This window comes from Pongo abelii, chromosome 23 (genome assembly GCF_028885655.2).
Source record: "Pongo abelii isolate AG06213 chromosome 23, NHGRI_mPonAbe1-v2.0_pri, whole genome shotgun sequence".
In the NCBI taxonomy this organism is placed as follows: Eukaryota; Metazoa; Chordata; class Mammalia; order Primates; family Hominidae; genus Pongo; species Pongo abelii.
The window spans coordinates 38915414-38941348 of NC_085929.1; the positions used below are offsets into that span (position 1 = coordinate 38915414).

The 25935-nt window shown below is 41.6% G+C and overlaps 1 protein-coding gene across 1 annotated transcript; it reads right to left on the reverse strand.

Annotated features, from left to right (window-relative positions):
- Positions 1–469: 469 nt before the first annotated feature.
- Positions 470–25631, reverse strand: RTCB (RNA 2',3'-cyclic phosphate and 5'-OH ligase). Its single transcript, XM_002831042.5, has 12 exons — positions 25428–25631; positions 22080–22158; positions 21509–21576; positions 20004–20103; positions 15081–15237; positions 12942–13098; positions 11270–11429; positions 9398–9573; positions 8347–8535; positions 7209–7319; positions 5554–5673; positions 470–987 (listed from the first exon to the last, which is right to left on the reverse strand). Exons 1-12 carry the CDS (start codon positions 25518–25520, stop codon positions 880–882), a joined length of 1518 nt encoding a protein of 505 aa, XP_002831088.1. The 5' UTR covers positions 25521–25631; the 3' UTR covers positions 470–879.
- Positions 25632–25935: the final 304 nt, after the last annotated feature.

Here is a 25935-nt window from a genome sequence, read left to right on the forward strand (position 1 = left end):
CCGGGAGGTGGAGCTTGCAGTGAGCTGAGATCACGCCACTGCACTCCAGCCTGGGCGACAGAGCAAGACTCCATCCCAAATAACCAACCAAACAAAACAAAACAAAAAAAAGCCAGGCGAGGCATGTGTAGGAGGGAGGCCAGGCCTCTGGTTCTGCTGCCGCCCTCTCCATCACCAGCACCATCACCTCCATTTTGTTCACCCGGCCCCATGGATACAAAAACTCAGCCGTGTATTTAGAATAAGAAAGGTAGTAAGGCTAAGAAGACTTTGTCTTTTGGGCCCCTATTCCTTAAACCTCCCCATACTCCCTCTTCAATGTGTTCCACTATCCATTCATCTAACAGCCTGATTACAACTCCCTGGGTGCTCTCCAAGTAAGAGGGGTATTTAGGGTTTTGCTGAGGGCAGGGGTGATCCCTAAATGGGTGGATGAATGGACAAACTGACAAAGCAACAGACGAAAGGAAACATTCCAAAACCTTATTTAATAGAACTTTCTTCATGACACCTCTCGGAATGTAAACAGAGCTTGGTGTAAAGAAGATCAATCTGATGGCTAAAGATTTGTATGACTGCGTAAGGCAGTTTGACACCTACCCATCCCTAACAGATTTTCCTAAAACTCTGTGGAACGACCAAGGAGAAGGCATATTCCTCCCTTTCCAAAGGTGGGCAATGTGCCTCTTCCTGGAAGGTTATTTTACAATCACGGGCCCCTGAAAGCAGCAGCTTCCCCATCAGCCATTTTGGCATGAGCAGTTACAGCTGCACACTCTGCAATTTGTCCTGCCTTGAGTCTGATGTCAGAAGAGCATGTCAGTCCACTTCCACTTCAGAGAGGGTCGGTGGTGTCTGACAGCCCTGCTGTCCAAGGTTCTATCCTTTGATCACAGCAATTGGTCTCAGTTTAATGGCTTTCTTGCTGATTCCAGCATCATGGCAGGTATTCACCACATCTGTCACATTCTTATAAGACTCAGGAGCCTGCGGGAGAGGAATTAAAACATTGTACAAGTCCACTGAAAATACAGTCTTTACAAGCACCAAACTTCACTTGTGATGAAATAAATGCACACTAAAATAATACAGAGAGTTTCTTTGCCTATGAAATTAGCAAAAATTTAAAAAAGGAGTAAGCCTGATGTTGGTCAGTGCTGATTTCCAAAACACTTTCATCTTGTTTTATTTTTTTTCTGTATTTTTTCAAAATGTCTCTAAAGAACATGTATTACTTGTATAACTAGGAAATGTAGTAAATGTAAGTAAATAAAACACACACCAGAACCTGACTGGAAGAAACCGCACCAAACCATCATATGTTAGCGGTAATTATCTCTTGATGGTAGAATTACTGGCAATTTTAATTTTCTTTCTTTATATATTTCTGCAGTTATCAAAATTTCTGGAATGAACATGGAGTACCTTCACAGTAAGTTATAAAATTCATATATGTGTAAAACAAGTAAAACTGTGTGCACGTGTATATGTGGGTATCTATGTGTACCTACACTCACACACAATTTATTTCTGTGACTTTCCAGCAACATTCCCACCCTTCCATCCTACCCACACGGCCTTGCCACCATTAGCACTAATCTCATCACACACTCACTTTATCTTCATTCCTGTCAATACAAGCTTAGGCCATCCATGCTGATTCCCGTACGGTTCTGTACATAATAACCTTTTCCATCCCATCTCCCATTCCCTTCCAGTTTCTGAAACTTTCCCACTGTGGCCTCTGGAACTCCTTCCAGAAGGAGCAAAATCCCCTCCTTCCCTTCTTCTTTGAATGAATGTTCCCTTCACCTTCTTGTTTTACTGAAACACGGATCTTTCCCGAGGATATCACTTTCATCTCCAACTTTCTGAATGGTGGCTGCTGTTTTCCCCAAATCGGTTCATGCCATTGGTCCCAGAAGTAGGACAGGTGTGCTCCTGGCTTTCATGGTTGTTTCTGTTCTCCCGTTCTCCCTAGGCACTCCTAGTTTTGAATCCTGCAGTCATTACATCGTACCACAAACTACCTTTGGCTGTAGTTATCTGTGGGAGCCTGAATCACTCCCCAGCATTACTTGGCGATTTCTAGCTCCTGGCAATCAGATAAAATTCCACTGGGCCAATGACTATCTCTCCCCAAGATGAATATTTCATACCTTTTCTCAGATCCTCACTCTCACTTCTGACCTTACTATGTAATACACTGAAAAAAACAGAAGCAGCCAGAATATTCACAAACACGCTAACTTTATCTTCCCCACATATCTATATCTATACCGTCTCTCCTTTTATTTTTTTACTCTGTCGCCCAAAGTTGAGTCCAGTGGCACAATCATAGCTCACTGAGACTACAGGCATGTGCCACTGTGCCTAATTTTTTTTATTTTTGTAGAGATGGGGTCTTGCTTTGTAGCCCAGGCTGGTCTCAAACTCCTGGCTTTAAGTGATACTCTCACCTCAGCCTCCCAAAAGTGCTGTGATTACAGGTGTGAGCCACTGTGCTCAGCTTCTTCTCTCCTTTTATAAAGGATGAATTATCTGTGCTCCTAGCAAAGACCAACCCCATCCACTTGTACATCAGACTCTATCTCCTCTCATCTATTCAAGGACACTTCTCCAGCAATTTCCTCCCTCTTTTCTGCATCATTAATTTCTCTTGTAGATTCTTCTCATCAACATGCAAACACATTTGTCAGATCAAGTCACTATTCTGCTCAAAATCCTCCAAGGTTTTTTCATTTTAATCAGAGTAAAAGCAAAAGTCCAAATGCTCTGGCGCCCCCTACCTCTCTGACCTCATCTCCCTCTGGCTCGCTCTTGTCATGCCTGGCCTCCTTGCTGTTTCTCGAACACTCCTCTGGCTCGCTCTTGTCATGCCTGGCCTCCTTGCTGTTTCTCGAACACTCCTCTGGCTCGCTCTTGTCATGCCTGGCCTCCTTGCTGTTTCTCGAACACTCCTCTGGCTCGCTCTTGTCATGCCTGGCCTCCTTGCTGTTTCTCGAACACTCCTCTGGCTCGCTCTTGTCATGCCTGGCCTCCTTGCTGTTTCTCGAACACTCCTCTGGCTCGCTCTTGTCATGCCTGGCCTCCTTGCTGTTTCTCGAACACTCCTCTGGCTCGCTCTTGTCATGCCTGGCCTCCTTGCTGTTTTTCGAACACTCCCTCTGGCTCGCTCTTGTCATGCCTGGCCTCCTTGCTGTTTCTCGAACACTCCTCTGGCTTGCTCTTGTCATGCCTGGCCTCCTTGCTGTTTCTTGAACACTCCTGCATAACCTCAGCTCACAGATTTTGCGCTTGCTGTTCTCTCTGCCTCAAAAGCTCACCTCCAGATGCCCAGGTAGCCTGTTTCCTCTCTCTCTTCAGGTCTTTGCTCTATTGTCACCTCACTGAAGTCTTCTCCGACCACCTGCTTAAAACTGTACCCCTTCCCACCTTTCCTTACCCCCTTTCCCTGCTTCATTTTTATTTCATAGAACTTGCATGGTCATTAACACACTGTATGTTTTATTATTTGGAAAGCTCCACAACGAAGGGACTCATGTTTCTTTTGTTCACTGCAGTATCTCTAGCACATAGAACAGTACCTAACTATAGCAGATGGTTATTAAGTGTTAGCTGAATGAGTGAATGAAACAATCACGTACTGCAGGTGAAAAAACAAAACAAAACCAAAAAACCAAAAATCCAAATGTTAACTGTAGTTATTTCTGGCTGATTGAATTCTAAATGTTTTCTGTTTTCTCCTTTGTATTTTCCAAATCTTTTTTTTTTTTTGAGACGGAATCTTGCTCTGTCGCCCAGGCTGGAGTGCCGTGGCGTGATCTCGGCTCACTGCAAGCTCCGCCTCCCACGTTCACGCCATTCTCCTGCCTCAGCCTCCCGAGTAGCTGGGACTACAGGCGCCCGCCACCACGCCCGGCTAATTTTTTGTATTTTTAGTAGAGATGGGGTTTCACTGTGTTAGCCAGGATGGTCTTGATCTCCTCACCTTGTGATCCGCCCGCCTCGGCCTCCCAAAATGCTGGGATTACAGGCCTGAGCCACTGCGCCTGGCCAGTATATTCCAAATCTTTTAAATTAAACATGTGTTCTTAAGATCAGGGGAAAAATGAATCGTTATTAAAAAAAAAAATAAGTCTTTGTCATACTCTGACTCAGTAATTCCACTTTTTTTCCTTATTTTTTTTTAGAGATAGGGTCTTGCTTTGCACCAAGTCTGGACAATCACATAGCTTACTGTAACCTCAAGGTCCTGGGCTCAAGCAATCCTCCAGGTTCAGTCTCCTGAGTTGCTAGGACTACACCTGGCTAATCTTTGCCCAAACTAATCTTGAACTCCTGGCCTCAAGAGATCTTCCTGCATTGGCCTCCGAAAGTACTAGGATTATAGGCATGAGCCACCACGTAACTCCACTTTTGAGACTTTGTTCTAATTACTAAAACAACTGGAAAAAAGCTTCATGCATGAAGACACTCATTACAATTTAATTTATAGTAGCAAAAATTTGGAAGCTACTTAAATGTCCACTACAGGCAGAAAGTAAGGTACTCAGCTGGTGGAATATTCAGCAATGATTTTAAAAAGTGACATAAACAATTTTATAATAATGTGCTAAATTTTAAAAATAACTACAAAATGTTTCTTAACTATAATTAAGACTAGCTTTAAAAAAAGCATTTAGGAAAAAACTATGACAATAAGTAAATTTTTTTTTTTTTTTTTGAGACAGAGTCTTACTTTGTCATCCAGGCTGGAGTGCAGTGGCGTGATCTTGGCTCACTGCAACCTCTGCCTCCCGGATTCAAGTGATTTTCCTGTCTTGGCCTCCTGAGTAGCTGCGATTATGGGTGTCCACCACCATGCCCAACTAATTTTTGTATTTTTAGTAGGGGTTTCACCATGTTGATCAGGTTGGTCTCAAACTCCTGACCTCATGTGATCCGCCCACCTCGGCCTCCCAAAATGCTGTGATTACAGGCGTGAGCCACCACGCCTGGCCGACAATAATAAGTATTCTAAAAGATAAGGTAATAACTGTGTCAGGGCATTGAGTTTTTGGATGACTGTTTTTCTTTTCTCTTAAATCATTAAGGAATTATATTGCTTTTAATTTAAATATGTACATATATGTAAACATATATACAGAATTTAAACAAAATCTGTTCTCCTGTGAATCAAATAAAACTTTCTCCAAACATTTATGCCTTCCTTTTTCAAATTTGCTTTCATATTGAAACCTAAGTATACAATTGTGCAAAAGCAAGAGTCAGCTCAAACTACTCTTGAAAAGCTTAATATGTAGATGGAGACTATAAATGAACAGTAAAAATCATTCTTAAGGTCTTGGCTCGTAATTTTAACCAAAAGAAATGAAAACATAAAACTGAAATAAGCTAAACCAAGGAAGATAAGCCAAAATTGAAGTCATAAAAAAAAAATAACCCGAACAATTTCTGTTAGTAATACCCTAAATTGCTATCTCTGTAGACTGGCATAAATTACAAATGGGGAACAATAAATATTCATGTATTTATCAAAATTTCACTTACCTCTTCCATAACCAGTTTGGGTGAGGCAACACGGATTGCAATTCCCATGTCTGCCAATTTGTCTAAGACATCCTGGAAATCTAAATTACGTCGAGATTTTGCCCGGGACAACGCACGGCCCTAGAATGGGAAAGGAATGAACTTCACTTTAAACCCTATGATAAGCCCTTTCCTTGATTTTTCTCTTACACTAAAAAGGAGCTTAAAAAACCATCTTTTTCTACTTTATCAAACTGGTAACAGGCCTTTTAAACCTCATCATATCCTTTTAGATTTTGGACCAGAGAATTCTTTGTTGGGAGGCTGTCCTGTGCAGGGTATTCAGCAGCGCAGCACAGCACAGGGTATTCAGCAGCATCCTTGGCCTCTAAGGCCCACTAAATGCCAATAGCAACTCCTACTAAACCATGACAATAAAAAAAGCCTCCAGAAATTGTCAATGTCCCCATGGCGGTAGGGGGATCACCTTCGTTGAAAACCACTGGGTTAAAATTAGGAGTTGGGAGGCAGCTAGAAATGAGAAACAATCAGAAAAAAAGTAGGATTAAATACATTTGTGAAGGTCTGTCCTAGGAGAAGGTATTCTAGACAGTTTCTCTTTTCCATTTCAACACTGGCTCCATACTCTGGATGGCTTAGAAAAGGGGCTGGCAAACTAGAGTATATGGGCCAAATCTGGCCCACCACCTGCTTTTTAAAATAAACTATTTTGTTTTTTGAGAAAGAGTCTCCCTCTGTCACCCAGACTGGGGTGAAGTGACATAATCATAGCTCACTGCAGCCTTAATCTCCTGGGCTCAAGCAATCCTCCTTCCTTAGCCTCCTGAGTAGCTATGACTACAGGTGTGCCACCACACCCGGCTAGTTAAAAGTTTTTGTGGAGACAGTGTCTTGCTAATGTTGCCCAGTCTAGTCTTGAATTCCTGGCTTCAAGTGCTCCTCCTGCCCTGGCCTCCCAAAGTGCTGTAATTACAGGTGTGAGCAACCATGCTTGGCCTAAAATAGTTCTATTAGAACACAGCATTGCCCATTTACACAGTACTTAAGGTTGCTTCTGCACTGAAATGGCATAGCTGAATAGCTGGTACACAGACCATCTGGTCCCAAAAGCCTAAAATATTTACGGTCTGGCCCTTTATGGGAAGAGTTTCCTGACCCCTGGGCTTAGAAGATGAGAGGCAGTGTTTTGAAATGGGTGTGTGTGTAGACTGCACATGGGCTCTAATTTGCAAATAGGGCCTATCCTTCCAATCCTGTGTGGACCTACACAATAGGAAGGGGCAAATTAAACAAATGAGCAGGTTCAGTCAATCGCTGAGATAAACTGTGATATTTGCATCAGTTAAAGTTCCATCACTTATAAACCAGTTACAGTAAGCTCAGCTAGTGTGACAGTTTCCCAGTCTGGATTTTCTGGACTTGCAGAGATAAGAAACGGTCCCTAACCCTACCAGATCTCAGTAAGGCAGAGATACTAGGTGACCCTAGTCAGTTCACTAAATAGTATACATTATGGGGAACAATTTGAAGTACAAGACATGATAGACCCAAGTCTCAACTCTGTTAATGTTCAATCGGCTACATTTACCAGTCAAAATGGAAAACCATAGCTAAACTGAAGAGAGCATTTCTAAGGAAGTTTCTGTTTTCCTCACCGCTCCATGACAGGTTGTTCCAAAGGTCTCAGTCATGCCCTGTTCAGTGCCAGTAAGAACATAACTACAGGTTCCCATGGTGCCACCAATGAGCACTGGCTGTCCAGTGAGCTGAGGATGCACATAAATCAAACATGTTAAAATTCAGAAAAACATAAGCTTTTTATGCATAAAATTTAAATTTTCTCTTGCACTGTAGGATTATAGGAGAAACCCAGACTTTTTTTTTTTTTTTTTTTTTTGAGATGGAGTCTTGCTCTGTTGCCCAGGCTGGAGTGCAGTGGTGGGATCTTGGCTCACTGCAAGCTCCGCCTCCCGGGTTCACGCCATTCTCTTGCCTCAGCCTCCCGAGTTGCTGGGACTACAGGCGCCCGCCACCACGCCCAGCTAATTTTTTGTATTTTTAATAGAGGAGGGGTTTCACCATGTTAGCCAGGATGGTCTCAATCTCCCGAACTCGTGATTCGCCTGCCTTGGCCTCCCAAAGTGCTGGGATTACAGGTGTGAGCCACCACACCCGACGGAGAAACCCAGACTTTTAAACACGCGGTTTGTAAACTATATTAAGATAGTACTTTGACTCTTTGATAATTCGGAGGGGAAGGAAGAGGACGAGAGTGAAAATGTGAGGACCAGTAAAAATGCAGAAGAGTCAAAATAAGAGCAAAGCAAAATCCAAAAGTGTAGGGAAGTGTTGCTAGAACCACCATGCTGGCAAGGTGCTTGTCTTCTCTGTTTTGGGTTTCTCATCTGTAAAAGGAGCAAGCAGACTATGGGGTCTTTCGAACTCCACCACAGCCAGACACCAAGAGGACAGGAGGAATGAAACAGACTGAGTTTACTCTGTCTTCTGTAACTGAGTTACTTCTGTCTTCCACTAATTCAAAGACCTCAATTCATGGTAGTGGAGTAAAATACACTTCCTGCAGCATTTGCTAGTTAGCACACGGCACCATTGCAAACACAAATGATGGGGGGAGGAGTTACTGCTTCAGAGAAGATTGGGAATCACTGTTCTCATGAGTGACAGAGTATTTTCTTTTCACAATTGCTGCTTTTCGTTTTAAATGTAATTCACATTTTCAACAATCTAAATTGTGCCCCCACTGCTTAAAACTACAAACGTAGTGCTACGTACTTGGTAATCAACAGCAATGAGGGGATGGTGAGGAGGGAAAGCACGGGTGGATCCCTTCCTGTGTACTAACAGTGTCCGTTCCTTTCCGTCCACCACATGCTGCTCCACTTTGGCAATATTGTGAGAAACATCATAGATCACGTGTAGGTCCAAGTCATCAGGGGTTGTGTTGAAGACCTTGGCGAAAGCCTAGGAGAAAACACAGAAGATAAAAGCAGCCAGAACTTCAGGACTTATCTTCAGCTCTTCGTGACTTATCTCACTGGTTTCAGGTAGTCTGTTCTGAAGGGAGTAAAAGATTTAAAAGATCAAAAGTAGCCGTAAAATTATCTTCACGTAAAGGACAAAAGCTGTCTTTTAGACCACATAGCAAATGCCACCACATCATTTTCATCTTTAGTTGAAAAGCTGCCTGGCTACTTTTGATCCCACCTTTCAAAACTGCTTCTTCCCCAGCCTTCTGAATCTTACTCAATGGCATTTCTATTCTCTATGCTGTTCAACACAAATTCTAGGAATAATTTTGATTCTCTTCTCTCATTTCTCATGCCTGATACTCTGATGATTCAGTTTAAGACGACACCAAAACCTTGGACACTTCTCTGGTATTCTGAATGTTAACTATGTGAATTTCCAAAACCAAACACCACAGGCTTTGATTGGACTGCACTATGTTTTTTTTTTTTTTTGGAGACAGGAGTCTCACTCTGTCACCCAGGCTGGAGTGCAGTGGCACGATCTCGGCTCACTGCAAGCTCCACTTTCCGGGTTCACACCATTCTGCTGCCTCAGCCTCCCGAGTAGCTGGGACTACATGCACCCGCCACTACACCCAGCTAAGCTAATTTTTTGTATTTTTAGTAGAGACGGGGTTTCACCATGTTAGCCAGGATGGTCTGGATCTCCTAACCTTGTGATCTGCCCCCCTCGGCCTCCCAAAGTGTTGGGATTACAGGCATGAGCCACCGCGCCCAGCCTGGACTGCACTATGTTTTAAAGCACTTAACATCATCATGAATGACTCGGAACAGAAGAGCAACTTCTACTGTACCTGACGGGTTAAGAAGGTCATGGAAGAGCGGTTGACCCAGGCATAGTTCCCAGCAGCTGCCATTCCCTTCAGATAGTCTTGACCCTCTGGGGAAGCGATTCGAGCACAAGCCAACTGCCGATCATTGACTATAATCTTGTCTCTCTTCATGGCCTTCTCCATAGCTACCAGCGCATCTGGAACAAGAGCCGCAAAGTCCAAACCAGTTAGCTTTCCCTTAAATGAACAGTTCAGATTTACTGCAGAAAGGTAGGCTACATTCAAATTCATTCCACAAAAAAACCAAATGAAAGGCAACTTTCCCTTTAATGTGTTTCTGAGTTCATCTATTTGTTCAGTCAAGAGGTACTTGAGAATCTTTCAGAGTGCAGTGACAGTTTGTGGGATACAAAGTCAACCTAGGAACTTGAAAGAGAATCGGATATGTAAACAAAGAGCCACAATATGGTCTTCATTACTCCTTTCTCAGTATGTGAATGCATGGGAATAGTCGTAGTAAAATACATTTTGTTGCCTTCATGATTAATCAAATCCATGACAAAATGCAGAGAAGTACTCAGGGGAATGTTCTGAAACACTAGTCGACACTTCACACATCTGCTAGGTTAAATAGTCTAAAGGGTCAGGCTGGCACAAATTATTAAATTCTCACACAATAAAATGGACTAGAGGTTGATCTGTAACATGAAATTTTAAGCTTTTAACAATTTCCAGGCATCTATATACCCTTTCATTGATTCACTGTTGGAGGCCAAAAGAATGAGGGTCATGAACAACTCAGTATACCACTGGAGGCTGTATGAGTAAACAGCAAACTGTTCTTATGAATGCAGGATGTTGGCAAGCTGACAACTGTGTCTGCTGCCCAGAAGGAATGCTGAGGGCAGCCACGTCCCAGGCACAAGTGTTTCTTGTGATCAGGCACATGTGAAGCCTGTTAGCAATAATATGAACCTGTGATCAATCAAGCAGCTGACCAATCATTACCTCCTCCTCCCTGCTCTTTCTACCCAATAAATACGAAAGGCTGTGGAAGCTCAAGGCCCTTGCTCACTAGAAGCAAGAAGCCCCCGACTCCTTCTTTAGAGGTTCTTCTGTTTTTTGTTTTCATTTCTGCATTCATCCCACTTCATTCAGTCCTGTAGTAACTATCACAATTCATACATTATTTCACACACCCTCCAAGCTATCGAAAAGGACCTATCCAGTACTTCGCTGCTTCCTGCTTTTGTTCATGCTTCCTTGTCACCAATGTCTTTGTGTGTAATTGTCCAAACTGAGATCCAGTTGAACACTGGGTCCATGAAGCCATCTCCAAAATCTTTTTCCTAAATGTGTTTTGTTTGACTCTCCTATATAATTAATTGCTACCTTTTAATATTTATTTTTTCTTTTAAATAGACATGACCTTTACTTCATGAGACAATTTGAGTGCAAAGTATCTGCCTATTTCATCAGCAAACCCACCATAACACCTAATGTTGCAGAGCAGGTATATGATACGTAATCTGCCAAATGAATGCCTATTTCATAAATTCCACTCTTTACATATTTCTTGCTCTTTCTTGGCCAGATAGTAACTCATAAGAGTAAACATAACGATAACTGCAACTAACATTTATTGAGTGCTTACTAATGTCAAACATTAAGTGCTTTACATATATTATTAACTTTCCATGATAATCCTATATGAAATAACTATTATACTCATTTTTTTAGACAAGAAAGTTATGGCCCAGTGAATTTGTTCAAGTTATTTGATTGTTGAGGACTCGGGATAAAACCCATGCAGTATATTTCAGAGTTTTTGCTCTTAAATTTCTATCTGGTTGCCCATAAAATGTACATTTTAGCACGAAGTCTAGAATATACCTGTGGCTACTTGGTGGCCCAAGCCTCTGCTTCCACTGTGGATCATCACACACACCTGTCCCTTATGGTCGATGCCCATTTTTTTAGCAGCATACTCATTGAAAATCTCATCCACAACCTGGATTTCTGCATAATGGTTGCCTGCTCCCAGGGTCCCCAACTGCAAATGTAAAAATGTCTGGTAAGATAGTTTTTATTCCAGTTTTTTTTAAATCTATTTAAAAACCAAAAAGATAAAAACAAACTAACAACAAAATAACCATACAAATAGTGTTTCAGTAACAAAAAAACTCCTAAGCTAAAGAAGTGTTTCATTTACAATATTCTACACAACAAAATAACATAGACTAGCTCCTGAATTTTGTTGTAACATTATATGCTTGGTATACACATATAAAAAACTAACAGAGGAACAGAAAACCAAACACCACATGTTCTCACTCATAAGTGGGAGCTGAACAATGAGAACACATGGACACAGGGAGGGGAACATCACACACTGGGACCTGTCGAGGAGTGGCAGGAAAGGGGAGGGAGAGCATTAGGACAAATACCTAATGCACATGGGGCTTAAAACCTAGATGACGGGTTGATAGGTGCAGCAAACCACCATGGCAAATGTATACCTATGTCACAAACCAGCACGTGTATCCCAGAACTTAAAGTAAAGTAAATAAATTAATTTAAAAAAAAAAGCTTCATAAACAAACAAACAAAAATCAAGCTTTTAAATGGTTCATGGGATATTTTAAACATCACAAAGGTCAAATTTTGGGACAAATGTTGGTGAATGTTGACTCTTAGACAAGGTCCAAGTTCAAATGATTTTGAAACATCTATGAGTTCATGGACATCCACCATTATCTATAACTGAAAGAACATATACCACAACTAGAGCTAATATTAATAGATGATTTAGAGGACCAGAGAATGTCAGTGCTGGAAGAGTCTTTAGAGCTTGTCTAGTTTTAACCATCTCAGTTTTCCATAAGAAAATTAGATCCAGAGAATACAGTCTTGCCCACCTGTCACACTGAATTAGTGGCAAAGCCTTCACAACTAGCTGTAATTTCAAACATCTAGTATATTCTTATCTCATGGATACCATCTATAGACTGTCAAAATATGTATATATATAATTTTGATGTATGAACCTTATAAACATATTCTATTTTTCTCCCATTCACTCCTAATCCATTATTTCTTATTTTATGAACATTTGCAAGCTCCTGATTGCTCTGTCACCCAGGCTGGAGTGCACTGGCTTGATCACAGCTCACTGCAGCCTCAAACTCCTAGGCTCAAGCAGTCCTCCTGTCTTAGCCTTCTGAGTAGCTGGGATTACCTGCATGTGCCACCATGCCTGGCTAATTTTTTTTTTTTTTTTTAATTTTTGTAGAGACCAAGTCTCCTTATGTTGCCCAGGCTGGTCTCGAACTCCTGGCCTCAAGCGATCCTTCCTCCTTGGCCTCTCAAAGCTGGTGTGAGCCACCGCATCCAGCCCTGATAGTTTTTTTAGAATAAAAATGAAGCATAAACAAATTTGTGTTTTTTGATATACCATAAAAAAACCTGAGAATATGTTTGCTAAATGTAAGATACAGATTTTTTCCCCCAATGAAAATGAAATATGAAAAAAAAATTAACATGTTGCCCCTCCAAAGTGAGTTACCTGAGGAAGACCTCTTTTCTTCGCCCTTGCAGAAACCTTATTGGGGTCAGCTTGCAGCATTCTTCCATACTCCTCGCAGTGCTCCTTGTCTTCAGCCCAGGCATACCCTTCTCTTAAGGACCAGTCCACTCCCATCTCCAAGGCCTCCTCTAAGTCTCTGGATAAGTATAAAAGGTGTTAGTCATTTCACAGCAAAGGCAGATCAAAACCTAAGGATGACCACATCCTTAAAGGGCAGAGGAAAACTCGACATTTACTATCTCCTGTGTTCCAGGCCTTGAGTCAGATACAAAGTTTAAGCTCTCAGTAACTGGTTTTTTGAGGAATGCAGTCATATAAATAATTGCAATATAAAATGGTAAATGCCCTATTAGACATCATTATAGTTCTACTTGACATTTATACTGCTCCTTGTTAATTTTCAAATCTTTTTTATATTCAGTTTTGCCTCTCTGATCCTGAATTCCATTGAGGTAGTGATTAAGCAGACAAAAAAAAAAAACAACTACAACAACTTTGTAACCTTAATCAGCTATCACTCTCTAATCACTAATTCAACCAGGTACACACCTTAATCATTTATGAATTACGGTCAAATAAATGAAGGTATCTAGAATTCCTCAGGCAACACAGGTTAAATTTTAAGCTCTTTTCCCATCTTCACAGAAGTTCTGAGTGGCTTACTGCACCTCCATTTTGAAACTGAGGTACACGTACATTAAACCCTTAGAGGGAACGAACTTTAATCTTCATCCAAGGTCCAGGTCTCTTCTAAAACACTGCCAGGAAAAACTACACTTTTCAATGTTCTCTCCCCACTACCCCAGATGATAACCCATTTCAATATTATTATTTCATTTTGTTATTATTTTTTACTGCTCCTTGCAGAGCAGGGTCACCCCACAGGCAGTGTGCCCAGAGTAGCCCCATTTCAGTATTATTAGGACAAAATTCCTATCTAAAATGTTTATAAAGATGTTCGGAATTTGTGTGTTCCACATATGCTTTTCAAATTGGGGCTGCATGTCAGGGATCACGTGAAATCACAGACCACACATCTTCCAAGTATATTGATTTTACTTAGGTTTTTTTTTTTTTTTGGTTAGGGGGAGTTAAATAACATTACAAGTAATAGCTAAAAACATTTTTTCCTATTAATTATAATGCAAAGTTCACATAAATTTCAACGATAAAGCAAAATATTAAAGAAATATAGCTAGCACACTATTCTGCTACTGAAGTACTCTGCAAAGTTTAGGGTGCACTGCTTTGCATAAGCTATGCCATGGTAAAATCTATGGCCATCTGAGATACACTGTAGCATTATATTTAATCCTCTACTTACCAAAGAACACATCCAGTGCTACCATTCAAAGAGGAAGGTTGGGGTTAAATAGACTTAATGACAAAAGGCAGTACGATTCAGAATATAGCTTCTGAACTCAAAGGATCTTTGGTTTGAATCCTGATATCACCTACTAAGTTTTTTTTTTTTTTTTTTTTTGAGACAGGGTCACTCTGTTGCCCACGCTGGGGTGCAGTACTGAGATCTCAGCACACTGCCACCTTGAACTCCTGGTCTCTCAAGGGATCCTCCTGCTTCAGCCTCCTGAGTAGGTGGGACTACAGTCACAAGCCATCATGCCTAGTTAATTTTTTTTTTTTTTAGAGACAAGATCTATGTTGCCTAGGTTCATCTTTTACTCCTGGACTCAAGTGATCCTCCTGCCTTGGCCTCCCAAAGTGTTGGGATTCTGTAAACCCAACCACACCTGGCACTAAGCTTATTATCTCTCTAAACCTCAGTTTTCTTTCTTGTAAGTTAGGGGAGATAATAGGGTTATTGTCTGGATGAAATGATATGATGCTCAGTGCCTTACACATACCAAGTGCTCAATAAACGTTGGTGGATATGATGTTATTATAAATACTACTCTATGTCAAAGGCTGTTATAACATCGGTTGACTAATGTCTCCAATAAATGGGCTGAACCTCATGCTTAAAAAAACAATTCTTACTACTTCCTGAAAAGTAACTGAACAATCCTCATCTCTCAAGTGTAGTGCGCTGGAAACGAAGCTGAAGGTCATGTGGTTATTATCCCTCCCATACCACGTACTGGAAACGTGTGCTCTTACTTGGCATTCATTGGGATGACACCTTTTGACCCCACCCCAACAGGAATGTGGTCAAACATAGCTTGGGCAAGTTGCTCCTTCACAGGCTGGACATCACTTTCATCTAAATTGGTTCTTAGCAAGCGGACACCACAGTTGATGTCAAACCCGACACCACCTACAAAATAGAGAAAAGTTAGCAAAACCAGCTGGTAAGGCACTGTTACCTGCAGTTTCTCGCCATTAATATAGGACTATAAAGATACCCATTCTTTTAAAGATAACTATGTTTTAAAGTAGACAACAAAGTGGTTCTCTGCTGGGTAAAGCTTGATGACACCAAGATAATCTAAAGTAACATACACACTAAAGGCACTTCATGGACTAGGGAGGCAGCAATGAACATTGAGTAACATGTAAAACAGAGATCAAAATATGCCTCTCTTTTTTTCTTGACCACTGTTTTCACAGGTTCATGAATTTTTTCAGTCTTTTCAAATAACCAACTTTTGCGTTTCTTGGTCCTTTCTATAATATCTTTCCATTTCACTAATTTTACTCCTAATTATTTCCATCTTTCTACTTTTTTAGGGTATAATTTGTTGTTCTTTCTTTAGCTTTCTAGGGTCACTGATATTCCAGCCTTTCTTCTTTCCCAATTTGTGCATTTAAGGCTGCATGTTTCCATTCTAAAAGGACATTAACAGTAACCTCAAAACTTCAGACATAAGTACTTTTATTTTTCATTTTTATTTTTGAGACGGAGTCTCACTCTGTCACCCAGGCTGGAGTACAGTGGCGCGATCTCGGCTCACTGCAACCTCCGCCTCCTGCATTCAAGCAATTCTCCTGCCTCAGCCTCCCGAGTAGCTGGGATTACAGGCGTGCGCCACCACACCCAGCTAATTTTTTTTATTTTTAGTAGAGACGGGGTTTCACCATGTTGGCCAGGATGGTCTTGAACTCCTGACCTCATGATCCACCTACCTCGGCCTCCTAAAGTGCTGGGATTACAGGCGTGAGCCACCACACCTGGCTAACTTTTGTTTTTTTGAGACAGGGTCTTGTTCTGTCACCCAGGCTGAAGTGCAGTGGAGTAATCATGGCTCGCAGCAGCCTCGACTTCCCAGCTCGAGCAATCCTCTCACCTCAGTCTGCTGAGTAGCTGGGACTACAGGTGTGAGCCACCACGCCTGGCTAACTTTTGTATTATTTGTAGGGATGGGGTTTCACCATGTTTCCTAGGCTAGTCTCAAACTCCTGGGCTCAAGTGATCCTCCTGCCTTGGCCTCCCAAGATGCTGGAATTATAGGTATGAGCCACTGCATCCAGCCCATAAGTATTTTTTAAATCATTTTCCCCCCAGCTTGACAGATGACCGGCAAATAAATGGCAAATAAAAACTGTATATATTGGCAGGGTGCGGGTGCTCACGCCTGTAATCCCAGCACTTTGGGAGGCCGAGGCAGGCGGATCATGAGGTCAGGAGATCGAGACGATCCTGGCTAACGCAGTGAAACCCCGTCTCTACTAAAAATACAAAAAAATTGGCCGGGTATGGTGGTGGGTGCCTGTAGTCCCAGCTACTCAGGAGGCTGAGGCAGGAGAATGGCGTGAACCCAGGAGGTGGAGCTTGCAGTGAGCCAAGATTGCACCAGTGCACTCCAGCCTGGGCAACAGAGCGAGGCTCCATCTCAAAAAAAAAAACCTGTATATATTTAGGTGTACACAATGTACATTTACATTGTGAAATAATTATCACAATCAAGCTAATTAACATATTTATGATCTCACAGTTACTTCCCCTTCTGTTTTTCTGGTGAGAACACTAAGATTTATTTTCTTAGAAAATGTCAAGTACACAATATATTATTTTAGAGACAGGGTCTTGCTCTGTTGCCCAGGCTAGGTCATAGCTCACTGAAGCCTCCAACTCCTGGGCTCAAGCTATCCTCCCACCTCAGCCTCTCAATTGCCTGGGACTATAGGTATTAGGCTGGTGCAAAAGTAATTGTGGTTTTTGCCATTAAAAGTAATACAATACAATACATTATTATTAACTACAGTCACTACATTATACATTAGATTTCCAGAACTCATTCATCTTAAAACTGAAATTCTGTATACTCTTAACATCCACCCTGTTAGCACCATTCTACTCTCTCTGTGAGTTTAACATTTTTAGATTGCACATATGGGCAAAATCATGTAGTATTTTCGTTTCTGTGTCTGGCCTATTTCTCAGCATATCCTCTAGTTTCATCCACGCTGTAGTAAATGGCAGGATTCCCTGTCTTTTCCCTTCAATTTTAAAAGATTGATTTCTTTCTTTATTAAGGTTGAATAATGTATTCAGGCTGTTTCCATATCTTGGCTACTGTGAACAATGCTACAATGAACATGGGAGGGCAGGTATCTCTTTGGATACTGATTTCATTTCCTTTGGATATATACCCAGTGATGCAATTGCTGGATCATATGGTAGTTCTATTTTTGACTTTCTGAGGAATCTCCATACTGTTTACCACAATGGCTGTGCCAATTTACACTCCCTCCAATAGCATATAAGGGTGTCCTTTACTCAACTCAATGTCAATTTTTAGACATAAGTATTTTCTACTTACATATTTTCTCATTTCCATAGTTTTGTTTTTGACTCATGGGTTATTTAAAAGCATACTACTTAATTTCCAAATATATGGATTTTCTTTTTTGAGATCACGCCAGACTAGAGTGCAGTGGTGTGATCATAGCTCACTGTAGCCTCAACTTCCTGGGCTCAGCTGGTTCTCTGGATTCAGCCTTCCCAGTAGCTAGAACTACAGAAGTGCGCCACCATACCCAGCTATTTTAAAACTTTTTGTAGAGATGAGGGTCTCCCTATATTGTGCAGGCTGGTTTCAAACTTCTGTTCTTATGTGATCCTCCTGCTTTGGCCTCCCAAAGTTTTTCCAGTTTTTTTGTTTGTTTTTGAGACAGGGTCTCATTCTGTCGCCTATGCTGGACTGCAGTGGTGCAATCTCAGCTCACGGCAACCTCTGCCTCCTGGGCCCAAGTGATCCTCCTACCTCGGCCCTCCCAAGTAGCTGGCACTGCAGGAACACACCCCCACGTCCGGCTAATTTTTTGTATTTTTTTTTTTTTTAGAGATGGGGTTTTGTCATGTTGCCCCTGGCTGGTCTCAAACTCCTGAGCTCAAGCCATCCGCCTGCCTTGGCCTCCCAAAGTGCTAGGTCTAGTTTTTATTTAAACCATTTCTAATTTAATTCCACTGTGGTCAGAAAATATCCTCTTATATGAGTGGGTTCTTTAGTATGGTCCAGAGACCCTGGGGTGTGGGTGAGGGGGAAGACCATTTCAGGCGTGTAAGATTCATTTTATAATACTCAGACATTATTTGTCTATTTTATTCATATTCTCTCATGACTGTACAGTGAGATTTCTCAAAAGCTATATGACATAACATCTTTGTTCTAATGGATGAGACATACTTATATATTCTTGTCTTTAAAAAATGTGTTTTAATTTCTAATAAGGTAAACATTGATAAGAGTCTGAGATCAATCCTCAATAATTATTACTAAAGTGGTCCCGAGTGCAAAAAGTTTGAGAACTGCTGGTCTACATGATTTCAATGCTTTGAAATTTGATGCCTGCTTTACGGCTCAGCATGTGGTCAGTTTTGGTAAACTGTGTGCATTTGAAAAAAATGTATATTCTGCACTGCTTGGCTGTACTGCAATGCAAGTGCACACACACACACACACACACACAAAACCACACATGTATATTAGAGGTCACGTGTCAAGTTTGTTATTGGATCATTCAAATCATGTATATTCTTACTGACTGAAATTTGCAGTCACCTCGAAACAGCCCTACATGTACGGCTCACACATCTGGAACTTTTTCTTCTCTTCCTCTAGATCTTGACCTCGCAAATTCTTACTGCCTTAGTAGATTTTCTGTGCCTTCAAACAGATTTAAGAAAAAATTTTTTACCCAGCCTTTCTCATTATTTTCAGCAGGGATTGGTCTGAAACAACCTAGTCCACCAGTGCTAGAAACAGAACTCTCAAGATGTCATTTAAACTTCATTTCTAAATTCACACTCTTTAACTGCAAAGATATTACTTCTGATATAGAATGTTCATTGAAAGCACCCCATAATCACAGCAGAAGGCGTATGCAACCTTCTGTATATTCAATGTTATCGTTGAATAATAATGATAATATTACTGAATATGTTCTATGTGCTTAGCACTGTTCTAAATATTTTACACAGCTGAACTCATCTAATCTACTAATACTGTGTGGTCATCAACATTACTAGACGTGATCTGTCCACGAGGTAACTCAGTTACAAAGATAAAAAAAAATTGCCAGTTTGTTTTATAGCCAAAGTCTGAATACCATGATGTTTGGTAGGAGCCTCCCAAAATTTTCAATAAAAATATGCTTTGCTTGAAGTTGTAATAGCCTCTCAGTATCCACAAGCAACACTTCCAGTAAATATCAAAGAAAAATGACAGAACATGATGAGACTGAGTCATGCACATGGAGAGAAGTGCTCTGTTTCACAAAGGCTATGGTCCACAGAGAGAAGTTACACACATTTTTTTTTGAGAAGGAGTCTTGCTCTGTCACCAGGCTGGAGTACAGTGGCGCGAACTCGGCTCACTGCAACCTCCGCCTCCCGGGTTCAAGTGATTCTCCTGCCTCAGCCTCCCAAGTAGCTGGGATTACAGGTGCGCGTCACCACCCCCAGCTAATTTTTCTATTTTTAATAGAGACAGGGTTTCACCATGTTGGCCAAGACGGTTTCAATCTCTTGACCTCGTGATCCACCCGCCTCGGCCTCCCAAAGTGCTGGGATTACAGACATGAGCCACCGTGCCCGGCCAGTGCTACACACTTAACAGCAGATGTCCACAGTGATCTTACCTGGGGATACTACTGCTTCAGGGTCATTCATATCAAAGGCTGCCATGTTCCCAATAGCAAACCCATATCCTGAATGGACATCAGGAAGCCCAATAGATCGCTGAAAGAGAATTAGAAAATGAAATACAAGTGTCTTGACCTGCTACTCTGGTTGCCCTGATGGACCTGACACTGATTCTCAAACAGGTTGCAGGCTGAAGCTTTCCCTAAATCAAGACTGTGTTTTCACAAAATCTTCTCTATGCATGGAAATCGTAAGAACTCCTAATCGCAAAGCTAAATACAGTGAGAAAAAAACTTTTTTATAAGATCTGAATGTTAATTAAGGAAATACAAAACAGAAAAGCCTCAAAATAACATGATATAGGAGTAACACATACTAAATTTAATGTACTATTACATTTTAAAAATAATCTTAAGACACTGACAAACTCTGGTTTGTCAGGTTAAGAAGAGGAAAATAACTGATTTATATAAGTCATTAGTTTAAGTAATCACAGCCAAATGTAATCCATTTGATGGTATAAATACTGTAGACTTCCTACGAGCCTAGAAAAGGACCCTGACCCAGGAAGAATGCAGGTCAAACACAGCATATATGGAGACACCCAGACACTTAACAACTTCCTTATATACACAAACCATACCACTTCATTCCCTCTACCAAGTGCCCAACATGGTAACTGGCATAAAGAAGACCTCAAAAATGTCTGCCGAATAGATCCATTTTCAACATCTACCTCTAATGATAGAACATGAATGTTAGACTGTGGTGGGGGCTGTGCTCTTCCTCCCCCCTCAGTGCTAACCCTTAAACTTCTTGCCCTTTCTTCAATGATCCTCTGCATAGGAAGTGAAACTTACATCCAAGTGAAACTTACAATGAAACTTACATTGAAACAGTGAAGTGAAACATACAATGAAACTTACAATGGTGGTGCACTGATCCAGGAATAATGTTAAGGTGATAAAGAAACAAAACCCAAAAACTACTTCAAAGGTTCTTAACACTTAGAGATTCTAGCCAAAGGCATCCAGAAACTGAAATGCCATCCAGATTCAATTATTTCTTTAGGTCCACGGTTATTTCCTTTTATTTTTTATTTTTAGGGACAGGGTCTCACTCTGTCGTCCATGCTATGCTAAAAGTGCAGTGGCGTGATCACAGCTCACAGCAGTGTGGAACTCTGGGCTCAAGTGATCCTCTCAGCATTCTGAGTAGCTGGGACTACAAGCATGTGACATCACATCTGACTAATTTTTTTGGTATAGACAAGGTCTTGCCATGTTGCCCAGACTAGTCTTGAACTCCTGGGCTCATGCAATCCTTCCATCTTGGTCTCTCAAAGTGTTGCGGGTGGCATGAGCCACTGAGCCTGGCTTCATGGTTATGTCTGGCTGTCCAAAGGTCATTGTCTAAATGACACTACTATCAGGCATGGCCATTCATCCATTCGATGGACTTTAAGAAATATAAATGATTAAAGCTCTGAACTCTGACTCACATGAACAATTCCAGGCAGGGCTGCCACGTTGCCAATCTGTTTCATGGCTGGCAGGAAGCCACCAACACCTGAAGACAAAAATTGGGTATTAGAAAAGACAACACACTTGATTTTTAGCATTAATTATATTCATGTTTTTAGACTGTGTAACATGAAGAGGTAGTCAGCAGGGCTACTAAGACAACAAAGCCTAGAAGGATGTTTCAGATGCAAGATGGACGGGAGCTCCTTTTAGAGTTACTGTAAGTATTACATGAGATAATCTATGCAAAGCACCTAGTAACATGCCTGGAATAAGTGCAATACAAATGGTAGGTCACTTGCCATTATTGTTCAAGGTTAGCTGAGAAACAAGTTCTACCCAGCTTCAAATTCCAGATGGAGCTTCAAATCTGTTCTATAACGCCAACTGGCTGACAGTGTGATTACAAATAAGTGCTTTTGGTCTTACTTTTAAGTTGTAATCACTCCTTGACAATATTTCAAAATTATAATTATTTGAGTTACCACTTTTTCAGGCCACAGGGAAGGCACTACTGTACTAACACAAGTGAAACTCTAATGTACTTACCACCACCTCGACAGGCATTCCTTAATTCCTCAAACATCAATTTCTCCAGAGCATCATTCACATAGAAAACGCCTTCAACCTGGTACCAAAGAAAGTGAAAAGCAATGTCTGAGTACATGCACGGCAAGTGTAGGCACTGGACAGAATACACTGTATGCAATATTTACTGTGCTTTACTCTTTACCAAACACTTTCACGTTACCTTAAGCACGCAGAAAACTTCCTATCAAAGACTACGAGCTGCTCCCATCAGAAAATATACCTTAAGAAAAATTTTGCAATGTTCACAAATTGTTTTGTTTATTCTCATACCCTCAAAACCACATTTAAGAATTCAACAGATTCAGCATCTTTTTGTGATAAAGAAAAATCTTCCAACTATACTCACAAAGCCCAAAGGTCTTAATCCTCAAGCTTCAAAAATATCAATGGTTTTTTGAAAATTAAAAAAAAAACACCAGATGAATCAAAAACTCAAATTCTAAACATAAAACGTAGTCATCTAACCTAGTATGTTTATTCTGTGTTTAAGCCAATAGCAAATTACACTTTATTGTGCTCTAGTGGTGACTTACAAATCTCTAGTTAGGTAAATAATGAGAAGAAAAATTTAACATGCAGCTACGTAGTTGTGTGCTCAGTTCTAAAAGCTATATAATTTTTTTAAAAAATCTATATAATTTTAAAGCTTGACAATAGAGGTGGCACGCAAAAGGCAATGGACAACATACTTATGTAACACTAAAGAGCAGAACATTTTTATCACAGGTCAAATATTTTGAAAGAGCTGTCCAGTAATGAAGAACCAAAGATTTAACACTTAATCAACTTTATGTAGTTTTTATCAGAAACATGACTTCATCACCATTGCATAAATAACAATTTAATACTCATTGATGGAAAATGTTTCCAGTACAATTTCTTAAGGGTCACATTTATTAATTCACCAAACATTAACTGAGGATTTACTACGCATGAAGCACTGTCCTGGGCACTAGGGGAGATACAAAGAATAAGATAAGATCTTGCTTTCAAGGAGCTCCCAGTACACAATACAGCTCTTATATTCTCTTTTCTTTCTTTTTTTTTTTTTGGAGACTGAGTCTCGCTCTGTTGCCCAGGCTGGAGTGCAGTGGCATGATCTCGGCTCACTGCAAGCTCTGCCTCCCAGGTTCACGCCATTCTCCTGCCTCAGTCTCCCGAGTAGCTGGGACTACAGGTGCCCGCCACCACGCCCAGCTAATTTGTTGTATTTTTAGTAGAGACGGGGTTTCACGTGTTAGCCAGGATGGTCTCGATCTCCTGACCTCATGATCCGCCCATCTCGGCCTCCCAAAGCGCTGGGATTACAGGCGTGAGCCACCGCACCCAGCCAATACAGCCCTTATATTCTGATAAGAATATCAGAGTGCAATGAAGCAAGTGCCATAACAGTAAGTACACAGTGCTATGGAAGAATCTGATGAGGAAGTGCTTCAACAGTCTAGGGAGCTGGGAGAGGTTTCACAGAGATCCTGTAGAGCTGGCTCTTCGAAGACAAGAGACATCACTGGCGCAGCAGAACATTTAGACGCTAAACGCAAAAATGACGTAAAGATGTGAGGGGAGCATTTTAAGGGAATAAAGAGAAATTTTTAGTCCAACATGTGGGTCTTGGGGGAGAAATGGAGATTTAGTAACAGAGATGATTATCCGTGTGAAATTCACTGGTCCCACAAGGATGGAAGCACAATTCATGCTTAGAAGTCAATAGCGTTTTAAGAGCAATGCATCAACATTCCAAGTCTCTATTCCCAAAGGAAAGGTGGTAGTAAAGTGCTGTATACATACTTAAACCAGAACTGCCTAGCAAAATCAGACTTGCCCCTAGATAGAATGAGCAGCAGTGTGTGCATCAAAGGCTGAGTCAGAACACCTGCCAGACAATGACAGTCTGTGTTATTAGATCCTACAGATGATCATGTCATAGTGTTTTCTGTTTTCTTTTTCTTTTCTTTCTTTTCTTTTTTTTTTTTTTTTTGAGACTCACTCTGTCACCCAGGCTGGAGTGCAGTTTAGAATGATCACAGGTCACTGCAGCCACGATCTCCCAGGCTCAAGTGATCCCCCTGCCTCAGCCTCCTGAGTAGCTGTGGTGCACACCACACCGCCTGGCTAATTAAATTTTTTTTTTGTAGAGACAGGGTCCCACTATATTGCCCAGGCAGATCTCAAAGTCCTACGCACAAAGGATCTTCCCTCTTTGGCCTCCCAAAGTGTTGGGATTACAGGCCATGAACCACTGCGCTCCCCCTATGTTAGATTTTCTATTCCTTCCTTCAGGGTATCGGTTTCCACACAAAGAAAGTGGCCAAACAGCAAACAGAACACAGATTTATCCCTGTGGGCTTTTTCTTCCCTCAGTGTAAGACATTGCCAACAAGGGAAACTCAGTAAGCTTTGATTCTGAATAAAATAGTGGAGTGGCTATTGGGAGCTGTTTACCAAGACGTGAGACGAGACGGTAAACCTTTGAAGCATTTACTTGGCACCTTCAGGGATTTCAAAAACTATCTAAAAATACGTCGCAAAACTTCACAAACGTTTTCTTTTTTCACATTAATGAAAAATATGAGCACAGATGGTGATGAAGGCCAACAGATACAGAGCCCAAGCTTTCAAACTGTCTGATGATCCTGAGCCCTCAAGTCGCCATCTGGGATGTCAAAGTAGTAAACCGCACATCAAGTCCTGGCTGAGCTTCTTCCTTAGGTGGGTGGAGGAAGCTATGTCACCGACAGATCCTCGAGGCCCTTCTGTGAAGTGAATATTAAAATCAAACAGGCCCTGCCCTGCGCTACTGCAAGAAATGACATCGCTTTATTAAAAACCAACATGGGATACTGAATGCTGAAAACCTGGTTTAGTGAACAAAGGTTTGTAAACGTTATATAAATTACCAGCATGACTCAGAGGAGGTGAATTCCAGTCCCAGCAAATGAACCCGGGGCTGGCTGTTCCACCCTGGAAAAGATCACTGAAGTTTCTGCGAACGTAAAACAGCTCACGATACGTTTATGAGACTGATCTGTGAAAACGATTTGGAAACCCCAATTTCGTATTTATTTAGATTCCCATATCCACCGCGCTTAGCTTGTCCTCTTGGTTCGGGGACCTCTTCTGGCGGGAAGTGGTGCCGGAACAGGTTGGGCGGCCCCACAACCGTGAGGGGAGAAGGACGGGATGAGGGAAACTCTGCAAGGGGCCGGGGCGGACCCAGTGGTCAGGGAAGGTCCAGAGGGCGCGGTGGACTCCGGCCGGGCCGGGGACGGAGCAGAGAAGGCCCCGCCATTTGCTCTCCTGCCTTACCTGCATGTTGGGCACGAAGCCCTTCTTGATCCTCCAGCAGTTTTTATTGATCTTCTCCAAGAACTGCAGCTCATCATTATAGCTGCGACTCATGGTGGCGACAACTGTAGCAAAAACTCCCGGCTCCGCTTTGAAGAGCGGGTGCCGCGTTGTCCGGCTTCCCAGAGCACCGCCTTCCAAGAACCAAAGCGCAGGCGCGACCAGCGCCGCAGCAGGATGCGCAACGGCAAGCGCCGAGGCTCGAAACTCTTCCGGCGAACGTCTTTCCTCTGATTAAGTTGTACTGTCCTGTAGTGTATAACTTTGGGATCTTTATTAGTCGATTTCCTCTAAGCTACAGCTAAGCGAAATCCAGAAGTTTAAAGTATAATCTAGTTATCTTTTGTTTTGGAAATGCTTTCTAGCAGCTTATGAAAACACCTTGAGTCTGGGTCAGGTCTGGTGCACTGGCTTGGAGTTTACACCCTCAGCTGGGAGGGGAAAAAGATACGCCAGCAGCTGAGAAAGA